The 23,836-nt window shown below is 29.1% G+C and overlaps 4 protein-coding genes across 7 annotated transcripts; 3 read left to right on the forward strand and 1 right to left on the reverse strand.

The window, feature by feature from the left end:
* Positions 1–393: 393 nt before the first annotated feature.
* On the forward strand, positions 394–4,947 carry LOC124947768 (histone deacetylase complex subunit SAP130). 2 transcript variants are annotated; one of them, XR_007100487.1, is made up of 11 exons: positions 394–585; positions 934–1,252; positions 1,340–1,584; positions 1,664–2,018; positions 2,099–2,299; positions 2,368–2,758; positions 2,842–2,988; positions 3,140–3,580; positions 3,683–3,876; positions 3,999–4,305; positions 4,817–4,947. XR_007100487.1 is itself a non-coding variant. In XM_047490371.1 (10 exons), the coding sequence occupies exons 2-10, from the start codon at positions 944–946 to the stop codon at positions 4,245–4,247; spliced, it is 2,532 nt and encodes an 843-aa protein (XP_047346327.1). In that variant the 5' UTR covers positions 395–585; positions 934–943; the 3' UTR covers positions 4,248–4,469. The 2 variants fall into 2 exon arrangements, 1 of the variants encoding a protein (XP_047346327.1); XM_047490371.1 differs by lacking the exon at positions 4,817–4,947 and having other exon boundaries at positions 395–585; positions 3,999–4,469.
* On the forward strand, positions 4,868–6,763 carry LOC124947769 (dynein axonemal assembly factor 3 homolog). Its single transcript, XM_047490372.1, has 6 exons — positions 4,868–5,108; positions 5,188–5,377; positions 5,475–5,645; positions 5,759–5,938; positions 6,005–6,236; positions 6,297–6,763. Exons 1-6 carry the CDS (start codon positions 4,868–4,870, stop codon positions 6,594–6,596), a joined length of 1,314 nt encoding a protein of 437 aa, XP_047346328.1. The 3' UTR covers positions 6,597–6,763.
* Positions 6,764–7,143: 380 nt separating this feature from the next.
* Positions 7,144–15,320, forward strand: LOC124947691 (histone-lysine N-methyltransferase NSD2). 2 transcript variants are annotated; one of them, XM_047490204.1, is made up of 14 exons: positions 7,144–7,395; positions 7,504–7,774; positions 7,900–8,179; positions 8,295–8,701; positions 8,819–9,518; positions 9,608–9,774; positions 9,871–10,189; positions 10,309–10,531; positions 10,639–10,837; positions 10,919–11,348; positions 11,485–11,758; positions 11,864–12,081; positions 12,166–12,386; positions 13,514–15,320. In XM_047490204.1, the coding sequence occupies exons 2-14, from the start codon at positions 7,547–7,549 to the stop codon at positions 13,733–13,735; spliced, it is 3,888 nt and encodes a 1,295-aa protein (XP_047346160.1). In that variant the 5' UTR covers positions 7,144–7,395; positions 7,504–7,546; the 3' UTR covers positions 13,736–15,320. The 2 variants fall into 2 exon arrangements, with proteins under 2 accessions (XP_047346160.1, XP_047346159.1); XM_047490203.1 differs by having other exon boundaries at positions 7,145–7,356.
* A 278-nt stretch (positions 15,321–15,598) lies between these two features.
* LOC124947692 (calcium permeable stress-gated cation channel 1) lies at positions 15,599–19,484 on the reverse strand. Of its 2 annotated transcripts, none has more exons than XM_047490207.1 (12): positions 19,298–19,484; positions 18,773–18,848; positions 18,478–18,695; positions 18,112–18,388; positions 17,936–18,039; positions 17,676–17,868; positions 17,472–17,586; positions 17,193–17,389; positions 16,761–17,087; positions 16,386–16,661; positions 16,060–16,293; positions 15,599–15,978 (listed from the first exon to the last, which is right to left on the reverse strand). In XM_047490207.1, exons 1-12 carry the CDS (start codon positions 19,318–19,320, stop codon positions 15,766–15,768), a joined length of 2,253 nt encoding a protein of 750 aa, XP_047346163.1. In that variant the 5' UTR covers positions 19,321–19,484; the 3' UTR covers positions 15,599–15,765. The 2 variants fall into 2 exon arrangements, with proteins under 2 accessions (XP_047346163.1, XP_047346161.1); XM_047490205.1 differs by having other exon boundaries at positions 18,773–18,911.
* Positions 19,485–23,836: the final 4,352 nt, after the last annotated feature.

Below are 23,836 nucleotides of genomic sequence, written 5' to 3' on the forward strand. Positions count from 1 at the left end.
AATCAAAATTTATCTAATATAAATAATTTAATGTTTAATTTATTATAAATATTTCAAAATGAATTCGTTATTTAACCTCTTAATTTTCGTTAAATTGAAATTAATGATCATACTACTTCTTCCTTTGAAAGTCTAATGTAACAATTTCTGTCTCAAAGGAGGAACATTTTTATCATTCTTGATATAAATTAATAATAAATAAGAATATTATTAATGACGTAAGTTTTACAATATCATAATTCGATTACATACTAAAGAAAGGAAAAATAAAAAAAAAAAAAAAAACAAAAACAAAACAAAAATAAAGTACACACAAAGAAAATAAAAACAACCATGACTTCAATTCCCCTATATAGAATCTACGATAGATATAGGACATTTATATATTTCCAGTTACAGTTTACCTACACTGCTATATGCTTACATTAGGCGCTACAAACTTTTGTAGCAAATGCGCGAGTCCTTTACCATTTCTAAAATGTTTTTTTTCGCGGAACGTCAATGAAAGTGATTTATTTACAAAATGCAGTGTATGAACGTTTAAATATCTCTGTAATGATCTTATTATCTTATATTTATACACAGGTATACACCCTTTTCTTAGATTCTTCGTATAAAATATTAGCTGCTGTCAGATTAAGAAGTGAAAAATCCAAATGTTTATCTTCGTACAATATTTTAAGATTTTACAATTTAAAAGAATAAAAATTCGTCATAATCGTATCAATTGTCATTTTGACGTTAATTATTAAATTGTTGAAAAACATTGTAACCTCTAACATTCACTTGATTTTCTTCATAATTCTTGACATAAAGTAATGTATAGGAACAGTAATAAGAAATACATATATCTCCTCTAACGATATTTTCATTGTATTTCATTTCTTTACTTTTATAAAAGATGTAATTTATTATTAATATGTGCTCTCTTAGGAAAGCAGCTATGAATACAAGTCTAAGTTCTACGGATGGTGGCGGTGATAAACGTTTGCCTGAGACTACTGTGCAAACTATAGCGCAAAACTTAACTACAATGCAAAATATACAAAGCATACAGAATGTACAAAGTGTGGTTCAAAGTAATATACAAAGTATTCAGCCTACGCAAACTATTGTTGGAACAGTTGGGACTCCTACTGGTCTCGTTGGTAAATCAGTATCATTGGACATTAATCCAAAGTTATCTTTAATGAAGCCTGTAATTCCATCTGGTACAACATCTAATGCAGAAACAAATAAAATCACGACAACGGTAAATTATTCTTTCTTATTTATATCTATAAATTCTTTTAAATTAATTGTTTATATTAACAGAAAATTTTTTGTGTTTACTTTATAGCTCTGTTCTGTAGGTTCTACAGTAAGAATTATATCACCAGGTATGTTGAGTACTGTAGAACGTCAAAATCAACAACAAGGTCAACAGTTATCCCAACAAAGTCAGCAAATTACTAATATGCCGGCTACGTATCACGTACCTAGAGGACCAGCGGCAGTTGCAAATATTTCTGCTCCAAGATCAGCAGTTGCTACTCCAATTGTTAGAGCTAATGCTGGTCAAACTGTACCAACTACAAGAGCAGGGTATATTGTCTTTTCTTAGATCGTATGCTAACGTACTGACTACTTATAGTTAATAAAACTTGTTATACTTATTTTTCAGGATAAACACAACAGTATCAAATCCTCAATGGCAATCTAAAACAACTTCAGTTGTATATGCACAGCCACAAAGACATCCAACACCTCCAGTTAGTAGAGTCTCTACGAGACCTCCATCTGCTGTATACAGTGGACAACAACCCCGATTAATTACTCAAACCAATCAAGGAAGATCTGTACAGGCCACTATGGTTACTGGTGTTCCTGGTACTCCGTCCAGATTGATAGCACCTATTCTACAAACAAGTAACAATATTACACGACTTCCAGTTGCACAAAACAGACCTCCAACTGGTCAGGTAGCAAATATTTCGCAAACTTCGCAACCTGGAAGATCATCAACGCAAGCTATTCAAGTAAACTTTTCAATTAACATCACGATATAATATCTGACTTTATGTAACAATAATTATAATTTATATATTTGTCATTTTAGCCGAATCAAACAAGCAGATCTCTCAGTACAACAGGTACAGTAAACCGTATAGCAGTGTCAACACCAGTAGTAGGAACAAGTAGAATAGGTGGAACAGCTTCTGTCAGTGTTCAACCAACATTGAGCCGACAGTTATCTATTAATACAGCAGCTGGTCCATCAGCTGGTACTGTCAGTCGTATCGTGATACCACAGCAACAGGTAAAAATGCGCTAAAATTTTATTGTTGTAAATTATAAAATAAAATGAAAATTATAATATTTTGATAGGTGCAGCAGCAGCAAGGAACAGCACGTGTTGTTCAAACAGTTACTCCTTTATCAAATCTTAATACAGTATCGCGAGTAATTACAACAACAGCGAATACATCGAATGTCACGAGAATACCACAAACTACGACTACAGTTACAAGAATAACTGGAATGTCATTGCATCCATTACCTTTGGCTCCAGCAAGAACTGCACCAACCCCGGTAAAAGCTACGCAAGCACAAAATATTGGACAAACAGTACAGATAAAACCACCTGTTCAACAAACTGGACTTCGTGTTTCTGCAACTAATACCACTAACAATTCAACTACTAATCCTCCTCAGTCGGTTCAAGGTCAATATCTACATCCACCTCATACCACTACTTATTATTCTTTTGAAACAAGCGGTGAGTGTGACGACTTATCTCAAGTTTTATTAAATAATAGTCTATTGTATTGTAATCATAAAATATTTTTTATTTATATACAGGTACATATTCTCAATATCGGCAAGCTTCAGTACAGCCTGTAAGATTACTTGTTGAGCCAGGATATGATGAACCGCACAGTAAACCTAATGCATCTCCAAGACCGAGTATACTTAGGAAAAGAGATCATGATACTTCTCCTGTTAAGGGTATTTCTATAAGATATTGCATTTTTATTTTATATTTATATTTCTAATAAATTTTTATATCTGATTATATATTATTGTCATATCTTTTACATATTTTATTATTTTTTCTATTGATTATTTTATTCATCTAAATAACTTTCTAATTCTTTAGGTGCAGCTAAAAATTTAGTACCTGTACTTGCTTCTTTACCGTCAGTACCATCGACATCCAGTCCGCCTGGTTCTCCAAGAGATCAAGATGGTGGTGGTTGTCAAAGTTCAGGATCAACTACCGTTTCAGCTACTTCATCTCCTGGTCTTGATGAAGATCCAGAACAATCAAGGATAACAATTAATCCAACAATAGAGATGTCACCAAGGAAAAAACCTCGTAAACAACAATTGACAGGCGTTGAATTAACCGAGCCAAGATGTACGGAAGAGGAAATGCAATTTATTACAGAAGAAAAAATAAAAAAAGAAATAAAGGAAGAGTCAAAAGAAAAATCAACCGACAAAAGACATATTTCTAATGTACAACGAGATATGAAATCTCCTACACATCCAACATCTATACCTACTATACGAACTCGGCCTACACCGAGCTTATTAGGTTTGTAAATACGCCAATAAATTACGAAATAGTTTAATAATTGATATATTTGTCAAATTATATTCCTGATGTTAATGATTTATATTTATTAATTTTATTAAGGCTCCTCTTGGAAGAATAGATGGGGTGGCAGACTTCACCATTACAGAAGACCTAGTGACGTACGACCTCGTGAAGAAAGGAGACCGTCAGTAGCAGAATTGGCACAACAAAAGCATGTTCTGCAAAAATTAAATGGATGGAAAGTTTATCATCTTACGGCACAAATGGAAGATATTGCTGAACTTGAAAAACAGGTAGATATATTTGTTTTATTTTGACGAATTCAATATTCAATTAAATCGATTGACAATTTAATTTAAATAATTAAATTGAAAATATCTTGTTATATTTCTTAAATCTTTATCGTCTTATTTAGGTACATGAAAAATTGAAAACAACACTGACAATACTTGAGTCTCAACAAACTATTAAAAGTAGACAAGACGATGGACTCGAACGTGTAAATGAACTCATTAAAGGAAATATGCAGCGTAGTAGTTTGATCAGCGAAGGAATGAACGAAGCACGCACGCAACTCATTGCTATTTTTCAACACAAAGGACCTATCACGGATATTTTACAACGTTGTGGAAATAAGCGTGCTCAAAAGAAGAGGGATAAATGAGCTATTATGCTGATCAAATTAGGAGAAAAGCACTTTAAGGAACCTATGTACACATAAGGTTCGAAAGGGAGTTATTTTTATCTGTGTCACAGAATCTACATTATAGAAGTAAAATAAATGGTTTTATAAGTCTAAGTGACATAATCGTCGCTAATATGTTTATAATTTTATTATAAAAATCTCTGATGTTTTTATTTTAATACAGTACTTCTTAATCCTCCACTTGCTAAAAAGTTTCGTTTATATTTTATATTCTCACTCCAATGAATTCACGTTAAATATAGACAAGTATAATAACAGGAAAAATATACTCTATGTAAGTGTTAAATGAGTAAACTTTTTGTTGTACAAGAGAAAAAAAAAGTGGTTTCGAACTGGAAATATGAAAATAGATGCGCGCGCGCGCGCACACACACTTTTATTTACTGTGCGCGCGCGCATGAAGCAGCGCGCGTGAAACTCTGAAAAAAATTTCATATGTATTTCTATGGCAACTAAACATTGTCAATTTTGGCTCATATCCGTAACAGTAATAATCCTTATTACCATACATTTATACTGCATTTTAGGACAGCGTGTGTGTTGAGAAAGTAGTGAAAAACGCAGAAAAATAAAATAAAATGTGGTGGGGATATAGTGCTCCATTAGACTTACAATGTGAAATTGAAGAAAAGGAAGTAACACCTAAATCTCTTGAAGTATTGATCATAGGTGCTTCTGATGCAAGACATATTATAAAGACATTAGCGTCCTCTTATAAACACTCTGATTGTTCTATTACTTATCATATAATCGAACCAACAATGGAACAAGTTGCTAGATCAATACTTTTATTAAGCACTTGTTTGGATAAAGATTTAGGTATGTATATGTCCAATCTAAGAAGCTTGTCATAATAGCAATTATGATAATATTATGTGAAGGAATGAATATACCTAAGGACTGCAAGAAGCAACTCGATATTACTTGGAAATTATGGGAAATACACTTTTAAGACCTGCTACGGCCAAATATTTGGCAAAACATTCTAAATTATTGGCAGATACTGTAACTCAAACCATTGATTGTCCTTGGCTAAATCTGGAAAAACTTAAACATAAGGACAGAGATCAGTTAGAATGGATATTTAAGTGAGTCCTTTATTACTTGAGAATAGATACTGCGATAATACACAATTATATTTATTAAAAAATCATGCTCTTATATATTAAATCTATCTTATATAAGATTTTGGGAACGTGCTACGCGCGAAGGGGTTCCAATTGTGGATTATTGGGACAAAAGAATTAGAAAATCATTAAAAACACGATATGACTACAGGGATGGAGTTTTTGATTGGGATTATCACATGATATTAAAACCAAGAGGTCATTCAAATTTAACTGTACATGAATATAGGTATGTTTGAAAAGAAAAATATTTTTTAATGCAAGATATTTAATCCAATAAATGATTATGATGCAAATCAAAGAATAGATATATAATTATGTTTTGCTTTATATGTGAATTAGATTTTGGAGAAATAATGGAATAGCATTCACTTGGATAGAAGGTGAACCTGCTAGAAGTAATCCAACACTTTTAAATAATATAATTCCTCTTGGAGATGGATTTTTACATTATGCTTATTTGGGGGATATAACTAATGGGCCTTTTTTTACATGGGCTTTAAATGAGGATAAAGAAAATATGTAAGATATGATAAAATCTATTTCTAAACGATATCCTTTAACATAATACAAATTTTCATTATGTAGAAAGCTCAGAGCAACTGATATAGCAGAAAGAGAAGTAATGCGTACTATTCACGAAATTAGAACAAAGGAACCTTTTTGTGATGAACTCGTTGCCGCACATAGAGATCCATCTATATTAAATGGTATAATAATAACAGAAATGCCAAGCTCTGAAATAGAATATGAATCATGGGTAAAATATAATAAATATGAAAAACAAGGTTTTACTTGGATATCTATTCCTAATGCAAAGGTATAAAAGGTTAATTATTTTAAATGCAAAAGTAAATATCTTGAACGATGTCACTTTCAGATTTTATTTCATCCATTGTCGACATTGGAATTATTCAAAAATAGAGCAGAGTACAAAGAGAAATTTGATATAATTTGGGTAGCACATAATATGACCAAACAATTATCTAATGTAGTACCATTGTTGAAAAGAAAAGGACGTATATTAATCGAATTACGTAAATACTTAAGTGAATTACGTAAAGAAGATTTGGAAAGTTTTACCAAAGAATTAAAAAGTACTGCACGAGCATGTGGACTGCGAGAAATGAAAAGTTTCAATTCTGAAAATCATACTATAGCACAATTTTGCAATAATTAATAATGATTGTAATAAATTATTTCCTAACCTGCACCATAATAAGTTACATTGACACAAATTAATATAATGACTAGTCTAACGTGTTTCTGTTTTTTTTCCTTTTCTCTTTTTTTTTTTTTTCCTCTCTCTTTTATTTGAATCGTAATAAAACATTAAATGCCACTATACATATATATATATATATTTACTTTGACGAAACTAAATTTTATTTATTCCAACTCCATACACATTACATGTACACATTACATACACTTTGAAAATCTTGAAAAGCTCTGTTTAATTCGATCAATAAAAGTATAGATCTTTTTTTTTTTTCAAATTATGAAAAAAAAAAAAAAAAAAAAAAAAAAAAAAACTTAACCAACAAAATTAAACTAAATCGTATGACGTATTATAGAAAATAATCCTCTTCAAGGAAGTAATAAATAATAACCAATCAAGATCATTGATTTGTGTTTACTGTTTGTATAACCGTCCAATGGAAATATCGAACTATTACCAACATGATGTTTCCATGAAAGATCAGCTTACAAATAGCATAGCGTCAATTAAATGAATGAACACGTCTATGTGGATCAACCGAAATCGCGGGAAACGCGTTCTGTTCCATTAGTCCCGTAGGGGTAATTTGTATTTTCTTAATATTAACAATAAACATTATATAGAGATTTTTCTTCTGCACCTCGTGAAGCTCCTTGTGCGATACATATTGATACTTTTACACCGAATGAAGGACCCTAAACGAATCGTGAATAATAAGGTAATCCTTGAAAATCGGCCATTGCGACTATTTTCAGCGGTAATAGAAAATTGTTTTCGATTTCTAAGCTCTTTAGAAAGCATTTTTAGTGATTTAACTCTTACTAACAGTTGTAGAAATTTACAAAGTACCATCGTTTTGTCACAGAATCGAGTTATATAGCTTAAAATGATAATTTAACAATTAAGCTATGAGCTCTCCCAGCCTCCCACGGAATAACAAGGTGGCCGAAACAGCAAACGATGCAGGACAAAGCATACGCGAGAAAGTAGAAAGTTTCCATGATGCAGCAGACTGTGTGGATCATGCTGGAGAAAAGTCTGATCTAAACGATAGTGCGTATTTTCCTGGCAAAAGTCGTTATGGAAGAACAATAAAGCCTAAATCTCCTAGAGATGACATTGCTGAATTTCCTAAGGTACACGAATTTCATACTTTTGGATAAATTTCAGTTTGTACAATAGACGCTTATGATGGCTTTTGTTTATCTTACGTAAAATCTTTAAATATACGAAATATTTATCATATTATCTCATTTTATAGAATTACAAAATGCCAAAGACGCGTAAATCTCAAAACTCTAGTGAAAATAGTAACGAAAATATAGACGAAAGTAATATAGTGAATGATACTGATGAAGCAAGTGATTCATTTAGTTCTTCGAATTCTATGGAGGAGATTGCATCTCCAAAATTTGACAATAATACTGCACAGTGTAATTGGAGTTTAGGACAATTAGCATGGGCACGTGTTGGCAATTTTCCATTTTGGCCATGTGTTGTAACTCTAGATCCAACTTCATTAATTTTTTATAAATATAAAGGTAAACATTGTTTTCAATGTGTTACATGTTTTAAATAATAATAGTTAACATTTATTTATAGAATGAATAGATCTTTTCAATCTAAACACCATGTTTAAATGACTTTTTTAACCAGCTACTGGCAGATCGCAATTGCTAATGATACACGTTCAATATTTTGGAGATAAAGGACGTCATAGCTGGGTCTCGTCAAATTCTATGATCCATTTCACAAACCTTGATGACTTTCAAAAGCTATCTGAATCATTGACTGCAGAAATTAAGAGGAAGGACGCTAAATATGCTGCAGCATTTGTTATTAAGCCAGGATTAAAGATAAAATGGGAAACAGCGGTTGAAGAGGCAACGGAAGTACAACCAATGACTGATCAAGAAAGGGCTGATATATTTAAACCAATTGTTAAAAGTTCAAGGCAAAAAGTTCAGAAGACACTTGATTTTTATGTAAAGGGTAAGACGAGTAAAAGAAAATACGCAGGTGATCCGAATACATCAGATGCAAAGCGTACTAAACAGGAAAGTGTAAGTTAAATAAATAAATAAACATAGCATGATGAAACATTATATAACACATACATCACTATAATTATATCTGTACGTATATAGGTAACATTGAATATTTTTCTTTTATATTTTTAGGTGGATGTTTCAGAGAAACTACAATATAAATTAGAATCACCAAAATTAAGGTATTTGCAACATGAAAATGGAAAAGCAAATTTGAGATTAAATTTTGAAAGTCCTTCTCGCATATCCGTTAAATCTAACGAATCTAATAGTGATTCTTCGACAACACAAAAAAATGATTTTAAAAGTGATGAACTTGATGGTGTTTTTGAAGTTTATTATGAAAGAAACAGAGATATGTTAGAAGATGAACATCCTGATTTGTCAGAGGAAGAAATCAAAAAATATTTAAGAAAAACTTGGAATGATATGAACTCTTCTTTTCGTAGAAAATATCGTTTATATATTAAATCAGAGGATAATCAATCAAAAGAAAATACACCTGAATCTGAAGAAGACACATCAACGGATGCAGAGAGTATCACAAAAGATATAAAAAAATTAAGTAGAAGTAATACTGTAGAAACAAAAAAAACCAGACCATACAATCTTTTTAAAGGCATGAAACAAGAAAAGGTTTGTCAAATTTGTGAAAAAACAGGAAAGTTAACAAGATGTAGGGGACCCTGTTATTCTTACTTTCATTTATCATGTGTCAAACCTGGAGAATCTAGCCCAGAACATTCTATAGATGAAAGTACGTACAGTGATAAATTGTTTGATGATTTGAGAGAAATAAAAAGAAATAATACAGATGATGAAGAAAATAGTGGTACATATTCATATAAAGTTTATTGGTACATTTAATAATTTAATAAATTAATTTAATTCAATTGTGATATTGATTATTTTTTTTTTTAGATAAAGCAGAGGAACAAGAAGATGAAAGTTTCAAATGTATTGATTGTTTATCTGGTGTAGCTCCAGCATGTTTTGTATGTAATGAAAGGGAAGGAGACAGAATAAGATGTTCTGTTTTAGCATGTGGCAAACATTATCACTCATCTTGTTTAAAGTCTTGGCCTCAAGTATGAATAAAATAGCTTTTTTTTTTTTTTTTATATTGTTACATTATATTTTTGCTTATAAAAATTACAAATTTTATATTATTTTTAATTTTTCAGTCTCGTTGGCAAGGAGGTCGTTTAACTTGTCCATATCATATGTGTCATACATGTAGTTCTGATAATCCACAAGATAGTCACTCTCGTGCACCGAATGAAAAAATAGCACGATGTGTTCGATGTCCATCATCCTATCATACATCCATATCGTGTTTACCTGCAGGATCAGTAATATTAACAGGAAGTCAAATTGTTTGTCCTAAACATTACAAAGCTCCTCATCCTCCATTGAATGCAGCATGGTGTTTCCTTTGCACACGTGGAGGAAGTCTTATTTGTTGTGACACGTGTCCAACTTCGTTTCATCTGGAGTGTCTTGGTAATACTATTTTCTCTTTTCCTTTTTTTTTTGTTTTTTTATCATCTAAAAAATAAAAATAATAAAAAAGAATATATTTATTGGTATATTATTCTGAAATTTTCCTTTTGTTATAATAGGTATAAATGCACCGGATGGTGCGTTTATATGCGAAGATTGTGAAACTGGAAGACTTCCTCTCTATGGAGAAGTAGTATGGGTTAAGCTTGGTAATTATCGTTGGTGGCCCTCTCGTATATGCTATCCACATGAAATACCTGAAAATGTAGAAGCTATACCACATAGTCCTGGCAAATTTTGTGTCATGTTTTTAGGTTCTAATAATTATTATTGGGTCCACAGGTAAATATAAATTATTATAAATGCATACGTGGATAATTTTTTTTTTTTTTTTTTTTTTTTTTTTATATACATGTGTTAAGAAAAAAAAAATTACATTATGTTTTCAGAGGGCGTGCTTTCTTATATCAAGATGGAGATGCAAATATAAAGCCTTCTTCAGTAGGTAAAAGAAAAATGAGAAATGATACTTATAGAAAAGCTTTAGAAGAAGCTAGTGAAATTCATCAACGTTTAAAAACTGAAAGAGCTGCTGCTAAGGATCATGAATCTAAAGGATTGAAACCTCCACCGTATGTTAAATTAAAAGTATGTTCCTATTTTTATAATGAACGATTTTATATAATTTTATTAGGTGATTATTTTCTCATTGATTAAACATTTGTTTAGGTCAATAAACCTGTGGGCAATGTGAAACCTGTTGAAGTTGAAAGTATTGTAGCATGTGATTGTGATGCAGAATTGGATGATGCATGTGCGCCTGGAACAGATTGTTTAAATCGTATTTTATTGATAGAGTGTAGTCCAGGTGTATGTCCAGCTGGTACGAAGTGTAATAATCAAGACTTCGTACGCAGACAATATCCAGCAATGGAACCATTTCATACAGTTGGCCGCGGTTGGGGTCTTAGAAGTTTGGAAGCCATTAAATCTGGACAATTTATAATTGAATACGTTGGCGAAGTTATAGATGAAGCAGAATACAAAGAGAGATTAAGTAGAAAAAAAGAGTTAAAAAATGAAAATTTTTACTTTTTAACAATAGATAATAATAGAATGATCGATGCAGAACCAAAGGGCAATCTTAGCCGATTCATGAGTAAGTTTCTCTTTTTTCTTTTTTTTTTTTTTTTTTTTTTTTTTTTTTTTTTTTTTTTTTTGTAAGAGTACACTGTAATTAAAAGATAAATGTATAATTTCTTTTTTTTCTTTTTTTTATTTTCTTTTATACGTAGATCATTCTTGCTCGCCAAATTGTGAAACACAAAAATGGACAGTAAATGGAGATACGCGGATTGGTTTATTCGCTTTACGTGATATAAAGCCAAGAGAAGAGTTAACTTTTAATTATAATTTAGCTTGCGATGGGGAAACACGTAAGGCATGTTTATGCGGTGCATCAAATTGTAGTGGATTTATAGGTTTAAAAGTACAAAAACCACAAGTAACTCCAGTTCCAGTACCATCTAAAAAATCTGATAAAGCAGAAAAAGTAAGAAGGCAAAGAAGGTAAATTCATTTTTTCTTTTTCTTTTTTTAATTGTTTGATTATACTACATGAATTTATGCATATAATATAAATACATGTATTATTAATATTTGTATTTATTTTAGATCAAGGAAACATTTTTGCTGGAGTTGTGGACAAGAGATAATGCATGGTAGCGAAACTATTGTATGTGATCATAAGACATGTAATAAAAAATATCATAATACTTGTGTAGATATTGACAATGGAGAGAGTAAATTTAGTTGTCCATGGCATCACTGTATAGAGTGTAATCGAAGAACATCCGCACACTGTTCATTTTGTAGTGTTGCTTTTTGTCAAGGTAATATTGTTGTGCATTTGTTCGTAATTATATATATTTAATTGTTAGAATTTACATTATTAAAAATATATTTCTATGTATCAGTTCATTTAGATGGGAATTTATTTGAATATGGAGAAAAGAGTGGCTTTGTTTGTGCATTACATGAAAATATGGAGATACAGAGATCATCAGCAGAAGATGAAAAAGATTCTTCTGATAACGAGGCTGATATTGATAAAGAATATTTATCAAGATCTAGCAGCCCTATAGAAATGGAAACAAAATTACAACGAGAACCATCGCCACGAGTTTCAATTGTAGAGGTAAGATGATACTATAGTGGTTTATTATAATTGTTCATAAAAAAAAAAAAAAAAAAAAAAAAAAAAAAAAAAAAAATTGGCTCATATATTTCAAAACTATCAGAAAATATATTAGATTTGTAAAAGAGTAGTGATTCCTTTTTCTTTATGTTGAATATGATTAAAATGAGCTAATAATGTAATACTTTGGTGGTGGTTGAGCATGAAGACAGGCATTTGCATTAAATTGCATAATAAAAAACATAATGGAATGTTTTATAATACATACTTTACCTAAATAAATTCCTTTATGTATTTTAATAAATGCTTTTATTTGCGCAGTCATGACTTCAGAGTTTCATTTTTATATTATATATTTTAATTTTAATTTTAATTGTATTAATGCCTGGAACTTGTTTTATTTTGCATCAAAGTAAAGTTCATGAAATTTATGCCTTACATGGTAATGATTATCAGATTCTTACGAAACGAAAGAAATTTATTATTATGTGTATTATATATATATATATATATTATATATGAAACAATATTTTACTGTAATCCATCATTTGGAATTTTTTTTATATATCTTTTGTGTTAAAGATAATTATTATTTCTGTATGATCATGAAAAAAATATTAATATGTTTGAGAATATAATTTTTAGACAGGATACTAAAAAAGAAATGAAAATAATTATTATTATCATCATTATTATTATTTTATTTATTTTTTTTTTTTTAAATTCTTTACACCGTTCCCAGCATCCTCACCTTAATATTGGCAATAATGAAATTTATTAAGAAGTGAAAATGTTTTGTTTAATTTTGTACGTACAAGTGAGTGTGTATTTATTTCAGTTACTGTTCTTTGGGTTCTTAATTGATAAATGAGTAAATTGTAGTAAGTAAAAAATTGATTCACTGTTAATGGATATTGATGAATAGAAAATATGTCCTTTATATATATTATTACATCATTTATAAATTGCAGAAAAATATAAAGGTGAGTACTTTTTTCATCAGATATTTCATAATGGTGAATCACAATTCTAAAATCATCATTTACATGAACCTTGGCGTGAAAATGTCCTGTGCTATGTGGATTTTCTACCAAAAAGTTTTCCGTACATATAAATATAATTTACAGGTTCATCCGAATAGCGAAGAAAGTGAAGAATCACAAAAGGAAGAGGACGAAGAATTATTAGAAGATACAATTGCATTGTGTACATATAATTTTTCAAAAACAGTAAAAAGAAAGATGCTCAATCAGTCTTCTAATATGTTTGAAGAAGAACAAGCTGAGAAATTGAATAATCTTACTTCTAGTCAACTGGAGGCGATAATTGGTGGTAGTCTATTTGAATAAATTATTTTGAATTATCAAACAAAGTAAAAGAAGATAGTATGAAACATAAAAAAAATCTTACAAAAATGATCCAATTAAATTATATGTAAGATGACTGCATTATTCTTTCAGTAATTGAATAGTAGTACATGTAGTACATATTATGTGGGCAATAGACTAAATGGAATAATACTTTTGTGCTAAATGAAAGAACATGAATGTCTAGTCCTTTGCCAAATTTCTTTTCTTTTTTGAAGGAGAGTTTCCTCTATTTTCTTTTCTTTTTTTCTTAAATATATGAGCAAATACATTCGACAGGTGCTCTTTTTAAATATCCACTATTTATGTATCAGTTTTTATAAAACTATGCAATTTGATAAAATATGATAAATTCAAAATATATTTGTCCATTTTATAAAAGGATTGCCTGTTCCGATAATACATTCCTGTTTCTGAATATTTGGTAAAGAGAAAGTAAGTCTTGTTTATAAAGTAATCAGTTTAAAGGAAATGTATGTATTATAATAATACTTTATAAATTTTATAGACTGAATAGTACTTTATCATTATCATATTATTTTTATTATCATATTTCATAATCATTATTATTTATCTTATTTGTAATATAGTGTTATAAACACTTTTTTACTTTGTTTTGTATATATCAAAAAATGGAACATGACTGATTTCTAATTTATATAGATCACTCTTCGAAATCTTCGAAGATCACTCTTCAAAGAATATAAATTTATATCTTCATTTTTCTTTTTTATGTCTCACGTATTTTATTTTATATGAAAATAATTGTTCAAAACAATTTAATCATGGAAAGACTATTTTCTAGATGAAAATTGATTCCTTTTCTCTGAATTTTCTTGATGATTGAAAATAAAAATATATTTTATTTTCAAAGTTATATTTCATGTTATTATTAATCGAAAATATATAGATAAAGAAATTTAAAGGTGCCTTGTCTGATGCTATTGAAAATTGCAAAAACGTCTATCTGCTCATTTATCACTATTTAAATACAAACAAGGATCTGTATTAGCGATTATATTTATAATTAGTACATGACACTTTTCTAAGACATGAATTTATGCATATACACTGCCTTCTATATTCATTTACACATTATTAATGTAAACTTATTAATACTGATAATTTTATTAAGTAGTATTTGTATATTACAAAACTAAGTGTTCTTCCAATCTTATCAGAACATATAATTTAAAACTGTAATTATAAGAAAAATACAACGTATGTATACAATATAGTAGTAAATTTTAAATGTCTTAAATATAACTTTCATTGTTTAATTACATAAGAAATTAGGGTAAATTAAAATTTATATATATAAAAAAAAAAAAAAAAAAAAAAAAATGTACTCGTTTTTGTATATTGCATTATGTAAACAGTATAAATGCTAGTATTTTAGTAGAAATTAAAGGCATCATATTAAGTTTTGTCGTATTATGCGCCTAGAGATAAGGCTATAGTGGTATGCTCATTATAGATTTAAAAACGTGTCATTACTATCACTATTGCATATACAAAATACAGTGACTGCCACGTATACATATATACATATATATATGTGTGTGTATAATATATATATATATATATATATATATATATATATATATATATATATATCGATGTAAAGATATTGCAACAACACGTGCAAGTATGTAAATATATTATATAATATCAGAATAAGTTTTTCGTTCATGTATTGAAATAATATATTAACTGTGAAATATTATTTTAATTAAGGATATTATAGGCAATTTATTATGTTTTTATCACATTCAAATTTTTCTTTTAAATAATAATTACATATATTAATATATTATTTTACAATAACTTAATATCAGAATCTGTGATATATTATTTCTTTCTTCTTTTTTTCTGTTTTCTATTTTTTTTTTTTTTCTTTTTTTTCTTTTTTATCTCAAATTTTTAAGATGCTTATTTTGTGTGCTAGTTTATATACACGTAGTTATAAGCTTGTGTTTATAAAAACTGCTTATAAAAACAAAAATTACACCTTACACCTTAGGTTCTTTTGAATAATTTTGATAAAGCTTAGGGGCATCTTCTAAGACGATAGAAGAAGATATACTTGGACTTGGTGTATTCATTTCAGAGTTTGAATCTACAGGTATAGTTTCTTCTGGAGAAATTTGTTTCTTTCGTAATACGGGTGCAATAAAACTTTGTCCTGTTATTCCGCCAGGAAGATCTCTTCTCGGCGGTTGTGTCTAAAAATGAAAACATTCTTTATATTGTATCAATATCAAAGATAATAATTACAAAAGATAATAAGTGAATATGAATTGTACTTTGGGTTTGGATGCAGGTAATGTAACTCCAGTTACAAGACCTAAAATACTAGCAGCAAGACCACTAAGTTGTACAGCTGCCAGAGGAGATAAACCTCTTCTTACTAATCCGAGAGCTAAAAATGCTACTTGTGCAAGAATCGGAGCAGTTCCTGCTGCGCTAGCTGCTGTACCTGCTAATTGACCACCACCTACACTTGGTCCATAAGCAAAGCATAAATTATGCCTGTCCACCTGTTTTTAAATGTCCATAATATACATTTTTAATAATTAATACAATAGCAAACAATTTTTAAGTGATATTAAAAATATCTTTTTGAACATACCAAATGTTTTACTAAAAAATATAACAGTCCAAATGGAGTAATTAAAGGACAGGCAAGGCTATAAACTGTTGTCATAGTAAATACCAATAGTAACCATGCATAATGTGCTCCTAATGGGAACTCCCATAATACTGCTTTCCTGACATGCACTCTCTCTGCTTTACTGCGTGCAATACAAAGACGATAAGTGTATAAGGCGAGTTCGGGAAATCTGACTAATTCCAATGCACTTCCAAGTAAAGCAGCAGTAATTACATAATTTACAAATAAAGCGCCCTGAAATAATTGTTAAGATATTAGATAAATATTCCTATTTACAGGTTTTCATGAGATACATTTTAATAAACAATGTGTTACAGCTCATGCATATTATACCTGATCAGGAAGAAATACACATTCCCACCTTCCTGTATCATTTTTCCCTTTCATAGTCCAAACAAAAAATGCTTCAGCACTGGTTAATCCTAAACTAGGTAATATAAGAACCATAAGTAACAAAAATAATAAAGTTTTTCTCATGACCGTACGATTCAAACTGCTTCTTGTCCAGTGTCTTACTAAAGATTCACTTTTTTCAACAACTACAGGCATTAAAGCAGCCACGCTTACTAATAATAAAGTTGGTAAAAAAGAAGAAATAATAGGACTCAAATTTTTTATTTCTCCAGGTATAGATAACCTATTTAAAATTGGTATAATAACCTAAATAGAAGAAGAAGAAAAAAAAAAAAAGAAAACAAATTTAATATCAATTTTAATAATTTCAATATGCAGTAGTCCCATCATAGTAATATATAATTAACTTACAGCTGGTGTGGTAAGGAAAAACAATGTTATAAACAAAGCAACATTTATCATTGCTGCGTTTAAATACCAACATTTTCTTGGTATACTTAAATTTTCCCAAAAAATATCTGAAGGTGCTGGAGCATAATTAACGATCCACTTTATCGAAGGAGAGGATCGTAATTGTCTCCTCATAGTTCTAGCTGCACCAGGAGTTCCTGTATCAAAATAGTTATATAATAATAATAATTTAGAATATTATGATATTTTCATAATTCAATAATAAGTATAAATACAAACCTAAAGTAACAAACGCTATTCCAAGTGGTTTATTTAAGGCCAATTGTCTTTCTTCTTCTACTAATGCAGTTAATCGAATTTCTTCACTTGCATAAAATTCTTGAGCATCAACTTTCTTTATAATTATTAAAAGATATTTATTAGAAAGGTCAATCCTGTATATATATATGTATATATATATAATAATACCAATGATGTACTCACGGATTTGCAACAACATCCCAAAATTTGACCACAGCGATGGGGATATATTTTTAAAGGATCTCTTTTTTTAGCATAATTCTCACAATACAAACGTGCTTGCTCTGCACAATCTCTTTCTGCATCTAACACTGAAAGACGTCTAATATCGTGAGCTAATGTAACATCTTCTATGGTAAGTGTTGAAAATGCTTCTCTAAATTAATAAAGTAATAATTTATAATATTTAATTAAAGATTATTAATTTGCGTTAACATACATACTTAAAATATTCTGTAAGTGTTTCTACATCACATTGGTGTTTGGGTATTTCTGTGATTATTAGTGTTCTAGCTGCTAATTCGCCGCTAGATCTAGTTTCACGTACCTATGTAAATAGTTTAAAAAATTATAGAAAAAATAACGTTATATAATATTCAATTTTTTAAATATTCTTTACCTGTTTTAAAAAACGTCTCATCACATAAGTACCAATTGGTAAATAAGATATAATTAACATTGAGTGTACCCATATCCAAGAAGACATTGGATCTAGATTGGCTACTGTTGTACGACTAAATGTTAAATCATCATCATGCGTACTACCATAAAAATTAATAGGCAATGCTATACATAATGATACAATAACCATTGCAATAGTTAAAACAATCAAATAACGCTCAAATAATATATATAGCAACCCATCAGGACCAGCTCTTTTCAGTAGTTCTTCATCTCTGCAACAATTATTTTATATAAACTTTTAATAATAATATATTATATATATATGTGTGTGTATGTGTGTGTGTGTATGGATGGTACTAACTTTATTTTAAATGCTGTAACAATCCATGAAAGAAAACCTCTATCAGCTTGAGATAGCTGAGAATTAACAGATGTTTCTAAATATATTGCGTCTACATCTCTGGTATCATTGTCGCCATAAAATAATTCCATCCATCTATTATCTGATTTATGTAGCAATGCAAGACGTCCATAATTCCAAGCTTTTTTACGCAATAAACCAAATAAAAGAACTAATAACTGTAAATTAAAATATCTTATGTAAATTATTCATTTTATAATTCATATCTATGACTCATAGATAAAAATAAACTGACCAAAAATCCTATAATATTTAAAACTAAATTTTCAGGTATTCCAGCATACGCATCTGTTATAATTGTTGTATTGGATCTGTGAATTGGTATACATAAATCTGGCGATGGAGGTTTATAAAATGCCGGAGGTAGGCTTACACTGAAAAAAAAAAAAAAAAAAAGAAAAAAAAAAGAAAAAAAAAAAGAAATAATAATCTTATATAATATTTATATATATGATATATTATTTTTAATCGAGATATATCATTTGTTAATTTCATTACAAAACAATATACAAATGAATCAATTTTAATGAAAAGAACAAATGCAAGTGAAGATTACTAGTATATAATAAACAATAGCATAATGGATATGAATTTACCAAATATATAAATTAAATAAGAAAATTTCGAGGATGTAAAAATGTTAGGAAAAAAAGAAAAAAAGGAAAAGGAAAAGAAAAAGAGAAAGTTAAAGAAACTAATCGTATTAATACATATTGCAAAACAAATAATAATTTTCAATACAATTTTTAGGAATACTTACTTTGGGAAGACAGTTGTTTCCATTGTTATGCGAACCTTTAAGATTAATAAATTACTAAACAAATTTGAGGAAACATATTAAATAAATTTCTACGAATTTGACACATCGCAGATTCTAGACGTAATAACTAAACATACGGGTTTGACATATGTAATGCAATCTTAAAGTTGACTATTACGACGCGTTTTCATTTGCCGAACAAAACGTCAAGCTAGATTTTCTTTAAACCGTTTAACTATTCGTAATTTCTGATTGGTTGAAATACTGTACTAGTATGGATGTATATGAACATGCATGTTCATTTCTTGATATATATATATATAATTACTTTGTATTAAAGCTATTCTTTATCTTTCACTAGAAAGGTACTTCATTTCAATGAAAGGTATAGATAAAATATGAACAACATGATTAAGGTTATTCATCACCTTTCGCACGAAACGTGTACGATATCAGCGACGAGTATGAATAAAATATGAACTACAGAAGCAACCGAGGAACGTTGCCCTTACCATGCGTCTATCGTATCGGTATATAACCTTCTTTTGTTTATATACCGATATACGTGTATATAACAATCGGTTTCATATAGGTAAAGTAAATGATCTTTTACCGTAAATTTCGAACAGCGCCACAATACAAAATTTTTTCTTTACGAAAAATATCGAAAACAAGGTTTACTCTAACAATGAGATTCAGACGTTATTCTTAATCGATTTTAATAGATAATATGTCATTTAAAAAAAAAAACATTTCATTTAGGATATATCTATGCAGAATTTATGATAAAGGTTTATTTTCTCTTGAAAGAAATCGTGTTAAAAAATGCTATTTTAATTAAATATTTCAATATTTATAAATTCTAATTTCGGAGTAGTTGATTTTGTCTAATATAAATATAAACTGTCTTTTCTTAACTTTGACGATTATCGAAGCAGTTTTCTTTTGCACTCTGACGAGTGCACATCGATATTCTCTCATTCTAATCGCGTAAATTTATAAATTAATATTTTCGATAATTTCTCGATTATTTAAACAATCTTTAATAAACACGGAGTACAATTACCTAATAATAAACAATATTACATTTGTTTAAACATTAAAAAGATTGTAACGCGCGAGAAAATAAAAATAATTTTAATATAATATTCCAATATTTCAAAATTCTAATTTTGGGTTTGTTGGCCTTGTGCAATATAAACATAAACGTTCCTTTGATTAACTTTGTCATTTATCGAGTTAGTTTTCTTTCGGAATTCGAAGAGTACACATCGATATTCTGTTTTTATAATCGCATAAGGTTATAAATTAATACTTTTAATAATTTTTCGATTATTTAAACAATCTTAGACAAACTCGGAGTACATTTAACTAATAATAAATAATATTACATTTGTTTAAACATTAAAAAGATTGTAACGCGTGAGAAAATTAAAATAATTTTAAATTGATATTCTAATACCTAAAAATTTTAATTTCCGGTTTGTTGGCCTTATCCAATATAAACGTAAACACTCCTTTGATTAACTTTGACGATTGTCGAGTCAGTTTTCTTTTGAAATCCGACAAGTGCACATCGGCACTCTCTCTTTCTAATCGCGTAAGGTTATAAATTAATACTTTCGATAATTTCTCGATTATTTAAACAATCTTTAATAAACACGGAGTATAATTACCTAATAATAAACAATATTACATTTGTTTAAACATTAAAAAGATTGTAACGCATGAGAAAATAAAAATAATTTTAATTTAAAATTCCAATTCTCTAAAATTTTCATCTCGGAGTAATTAGCCTTGCGTAACATAAACATAAACTGTCTTTTCTTAACTTTGACAATAACCGAGTTAATTTTCTTTTGCACTTCGACGAGTGCACATCGATACTCTCTTCTTCTAACAGCGGAAAATTATAAATTAATACTTTTTGTAATTTTATAATTATTTAAACAATATATAATGTAGACAGAGTACAATAAACTAACAATAAACAAAAGTACATTTATTTAAGCATTAAAAAGATCGTAAAGCACGAGAAACTTGAAATAATTTTAATATAATATTTAGATACTTTAAAATTTTAATTTCGGGTTTGTTGGCCTTGTGCAATATAAACATAAACGGTCCTTTGATTAACTTTGTCATTTACCGAGTTAGTTTTCTTTTGGAATTCGAAGAGTGCACATCGATACTTTCTCTTTATAATCGCGTAAGGTTATAAATTAATACTTTCGATAATTTTTCAATTATTTAAACATTCTTGTGCATACGGAGTACAATATACTAATATTTAAACAATAATACATTCGTTTAAACATTAAAAAGAAAGAAACTCGCGACGAACTTAAAATAATTTTAATGTAATATTCCAATACTTCAAAATTTTATCTCGCGATTGTTGGCCTTGTGCAATATAAACATAAACGGTCCTTCGATTAACTTTGACATCTACCGAGTTAGTTTACCTTTGCACTCCGGCCAGTGCACATCGACACTCGATCTTTCTAACCGCGTAAACTTATAAATTAATACTTTCGATAATTTTTCAATTATTTAAACATTCTTTAATGCATACGGAGTACAATATACTAATATCTAAACAATAATACATTCTTTTAAACATTAAAAAGAAAGAAACTCGCGACGAACTTAAAATAATTTAAATATAATTTTCCAATACTTCAAAATTTTATCTCGCGATTGTTGGCCTTGTGCAATATAAACATAAACGGTCCTTCGATTAATTTTGACATCTACCGAGTTAGTTTACCTTTGCACTCCGACCAGTGCACATCGACACCCGTTCTTTCTAACCGCGTAAACTTATAAATTAATACTTTCGATATTTTTTCAATTATTTAAACAATCGTTAATGTATATGGAGTACAGTGAAGTAATATTTAAACAATAGTACATTCGTTTAAACATTAAAAAGACGGTAACGCGAGAGGGACTAAAAATAATTTTAGTATAAAATTCCAACACTTTAAAATTTTAATCTCGATGTAGTTGGCCTTGTGCAATATAAACATAAACGGTCCTTCGATTAACTTTGACATCTACCGAGTTAGTTTACCTTTGCACTCCGACCAGTGCACATCGACATTCGTTCTTTCTAACCGCGTAAACTTATAAATTAATACTTTCGATAATTTTTCAATTATTTAAACATTCTTTAATGCATACGGAGTACAATATACTAATATCTAAACAATAATACATTCGTTTAAACATTAAAAAGAAAGAAACTCGCGACGAACTTAAAATAATTTAAATATAATATTCCAATACTTCAAAATTTTATCTCGCGATTGTTGGCCTTGTGCAATATAAACATAAACGGTCCTTTGATTAACTTTGACATCTACCGAGTTAGTTTACCTTTGCACTCCGGCCAGTGCACATCGACACTCGATCTTTCTAACCGCGTAAACTTATAAATTAATACTTTCGATAATTTTTCAATTATTTAAACAATCTTTGATAAACAGAGTACAATTAACTAATAATAAACAACATTACATTCGTTTAAACATTAAAATGATCGGAAAGCACGAGAAACTTAAAATAATTTTAATACAATACTTCGATACTTTAAAATGTTCATCTCGGGGTAGTTGGCCTTGCATAATATAAACATAAACTGTCTTTTCTTAACTTTGACGATTATCGTGTTAGTTTTCTTTTGAACTCCGACCAGTGTACATCGACACTCTCTCTTTCTAATCGCGTAAGGTTATAAATTAATACTTTCGATAATTCTTTGATTATTTAAACAATATTTAATATACACGCAGTACAATAAAGTAATATTTAAATAATAGTACATTCGTTTAAATATTATAAATACGATTACGAGCGAAAAGCTTAAAATAATTTTATATAAAATTCTAATACTTTAAAATTTTTTCTTGCGGTTATAGTTCCCTTTTTTATTAACATATACGGTGTTTCGATTGACTTGGACAATTGTCGGGATCAGTTCTCCTTTGTCCTTTGACGAGTAAACATCGAAAGTCTCTCAGGATGTCTTTGCTGCAAGTATCAACGAATATTTAAGGTAAATACATTTATATATTGCTTTTATAATTTATATTTTTATTCTTACTTACCTGTTTCTTCAATAATTTATACAATTTCTTATTATAACTATAATAATAATAATTTTGTTTTTATTTATTTTTTTTTTCAGCATATCGTTACAATCGTGCGTGAACGATTTAATCAAATATTTGTATAACTTGATTAAGAATATCGCGAAGTAGAAGCAGTGTTTGTTCGTTCGGGTTTCGCGATTTAAACAACAAGTGTATTTGGATTGATTGCGTGCAATGCAATCGTTAGAATCAGTGTTTGCTCAACCAAATGTTTTGCTTTTTTAACAGTCGCACAGACTGTATTTATAAAGGATAGTAGGATTTCGCAAAGTAAATTCAGTGACCGTTCGTTAAAAAATAACTATCGCGCAATAGAGTCAGTGCATCATTAAAGAGATTCTTGATCAACTTCGATGTCGACCTACATTAATTTTCAACCACA

The sequence above is a fragment of the Vespa velutina genome, chromosome 3 (assembly GCF_912470025.1).
Source record: "Vespa velutina chromosome 3, iVesVel2.1, whole genome shotgun sequence".
Lineage (NCBI taxonomy): Eukaryota > Metazoa > Arthropoda > Insecta > Hymenoptera > Vespidae > Vespa > Vespa velutina.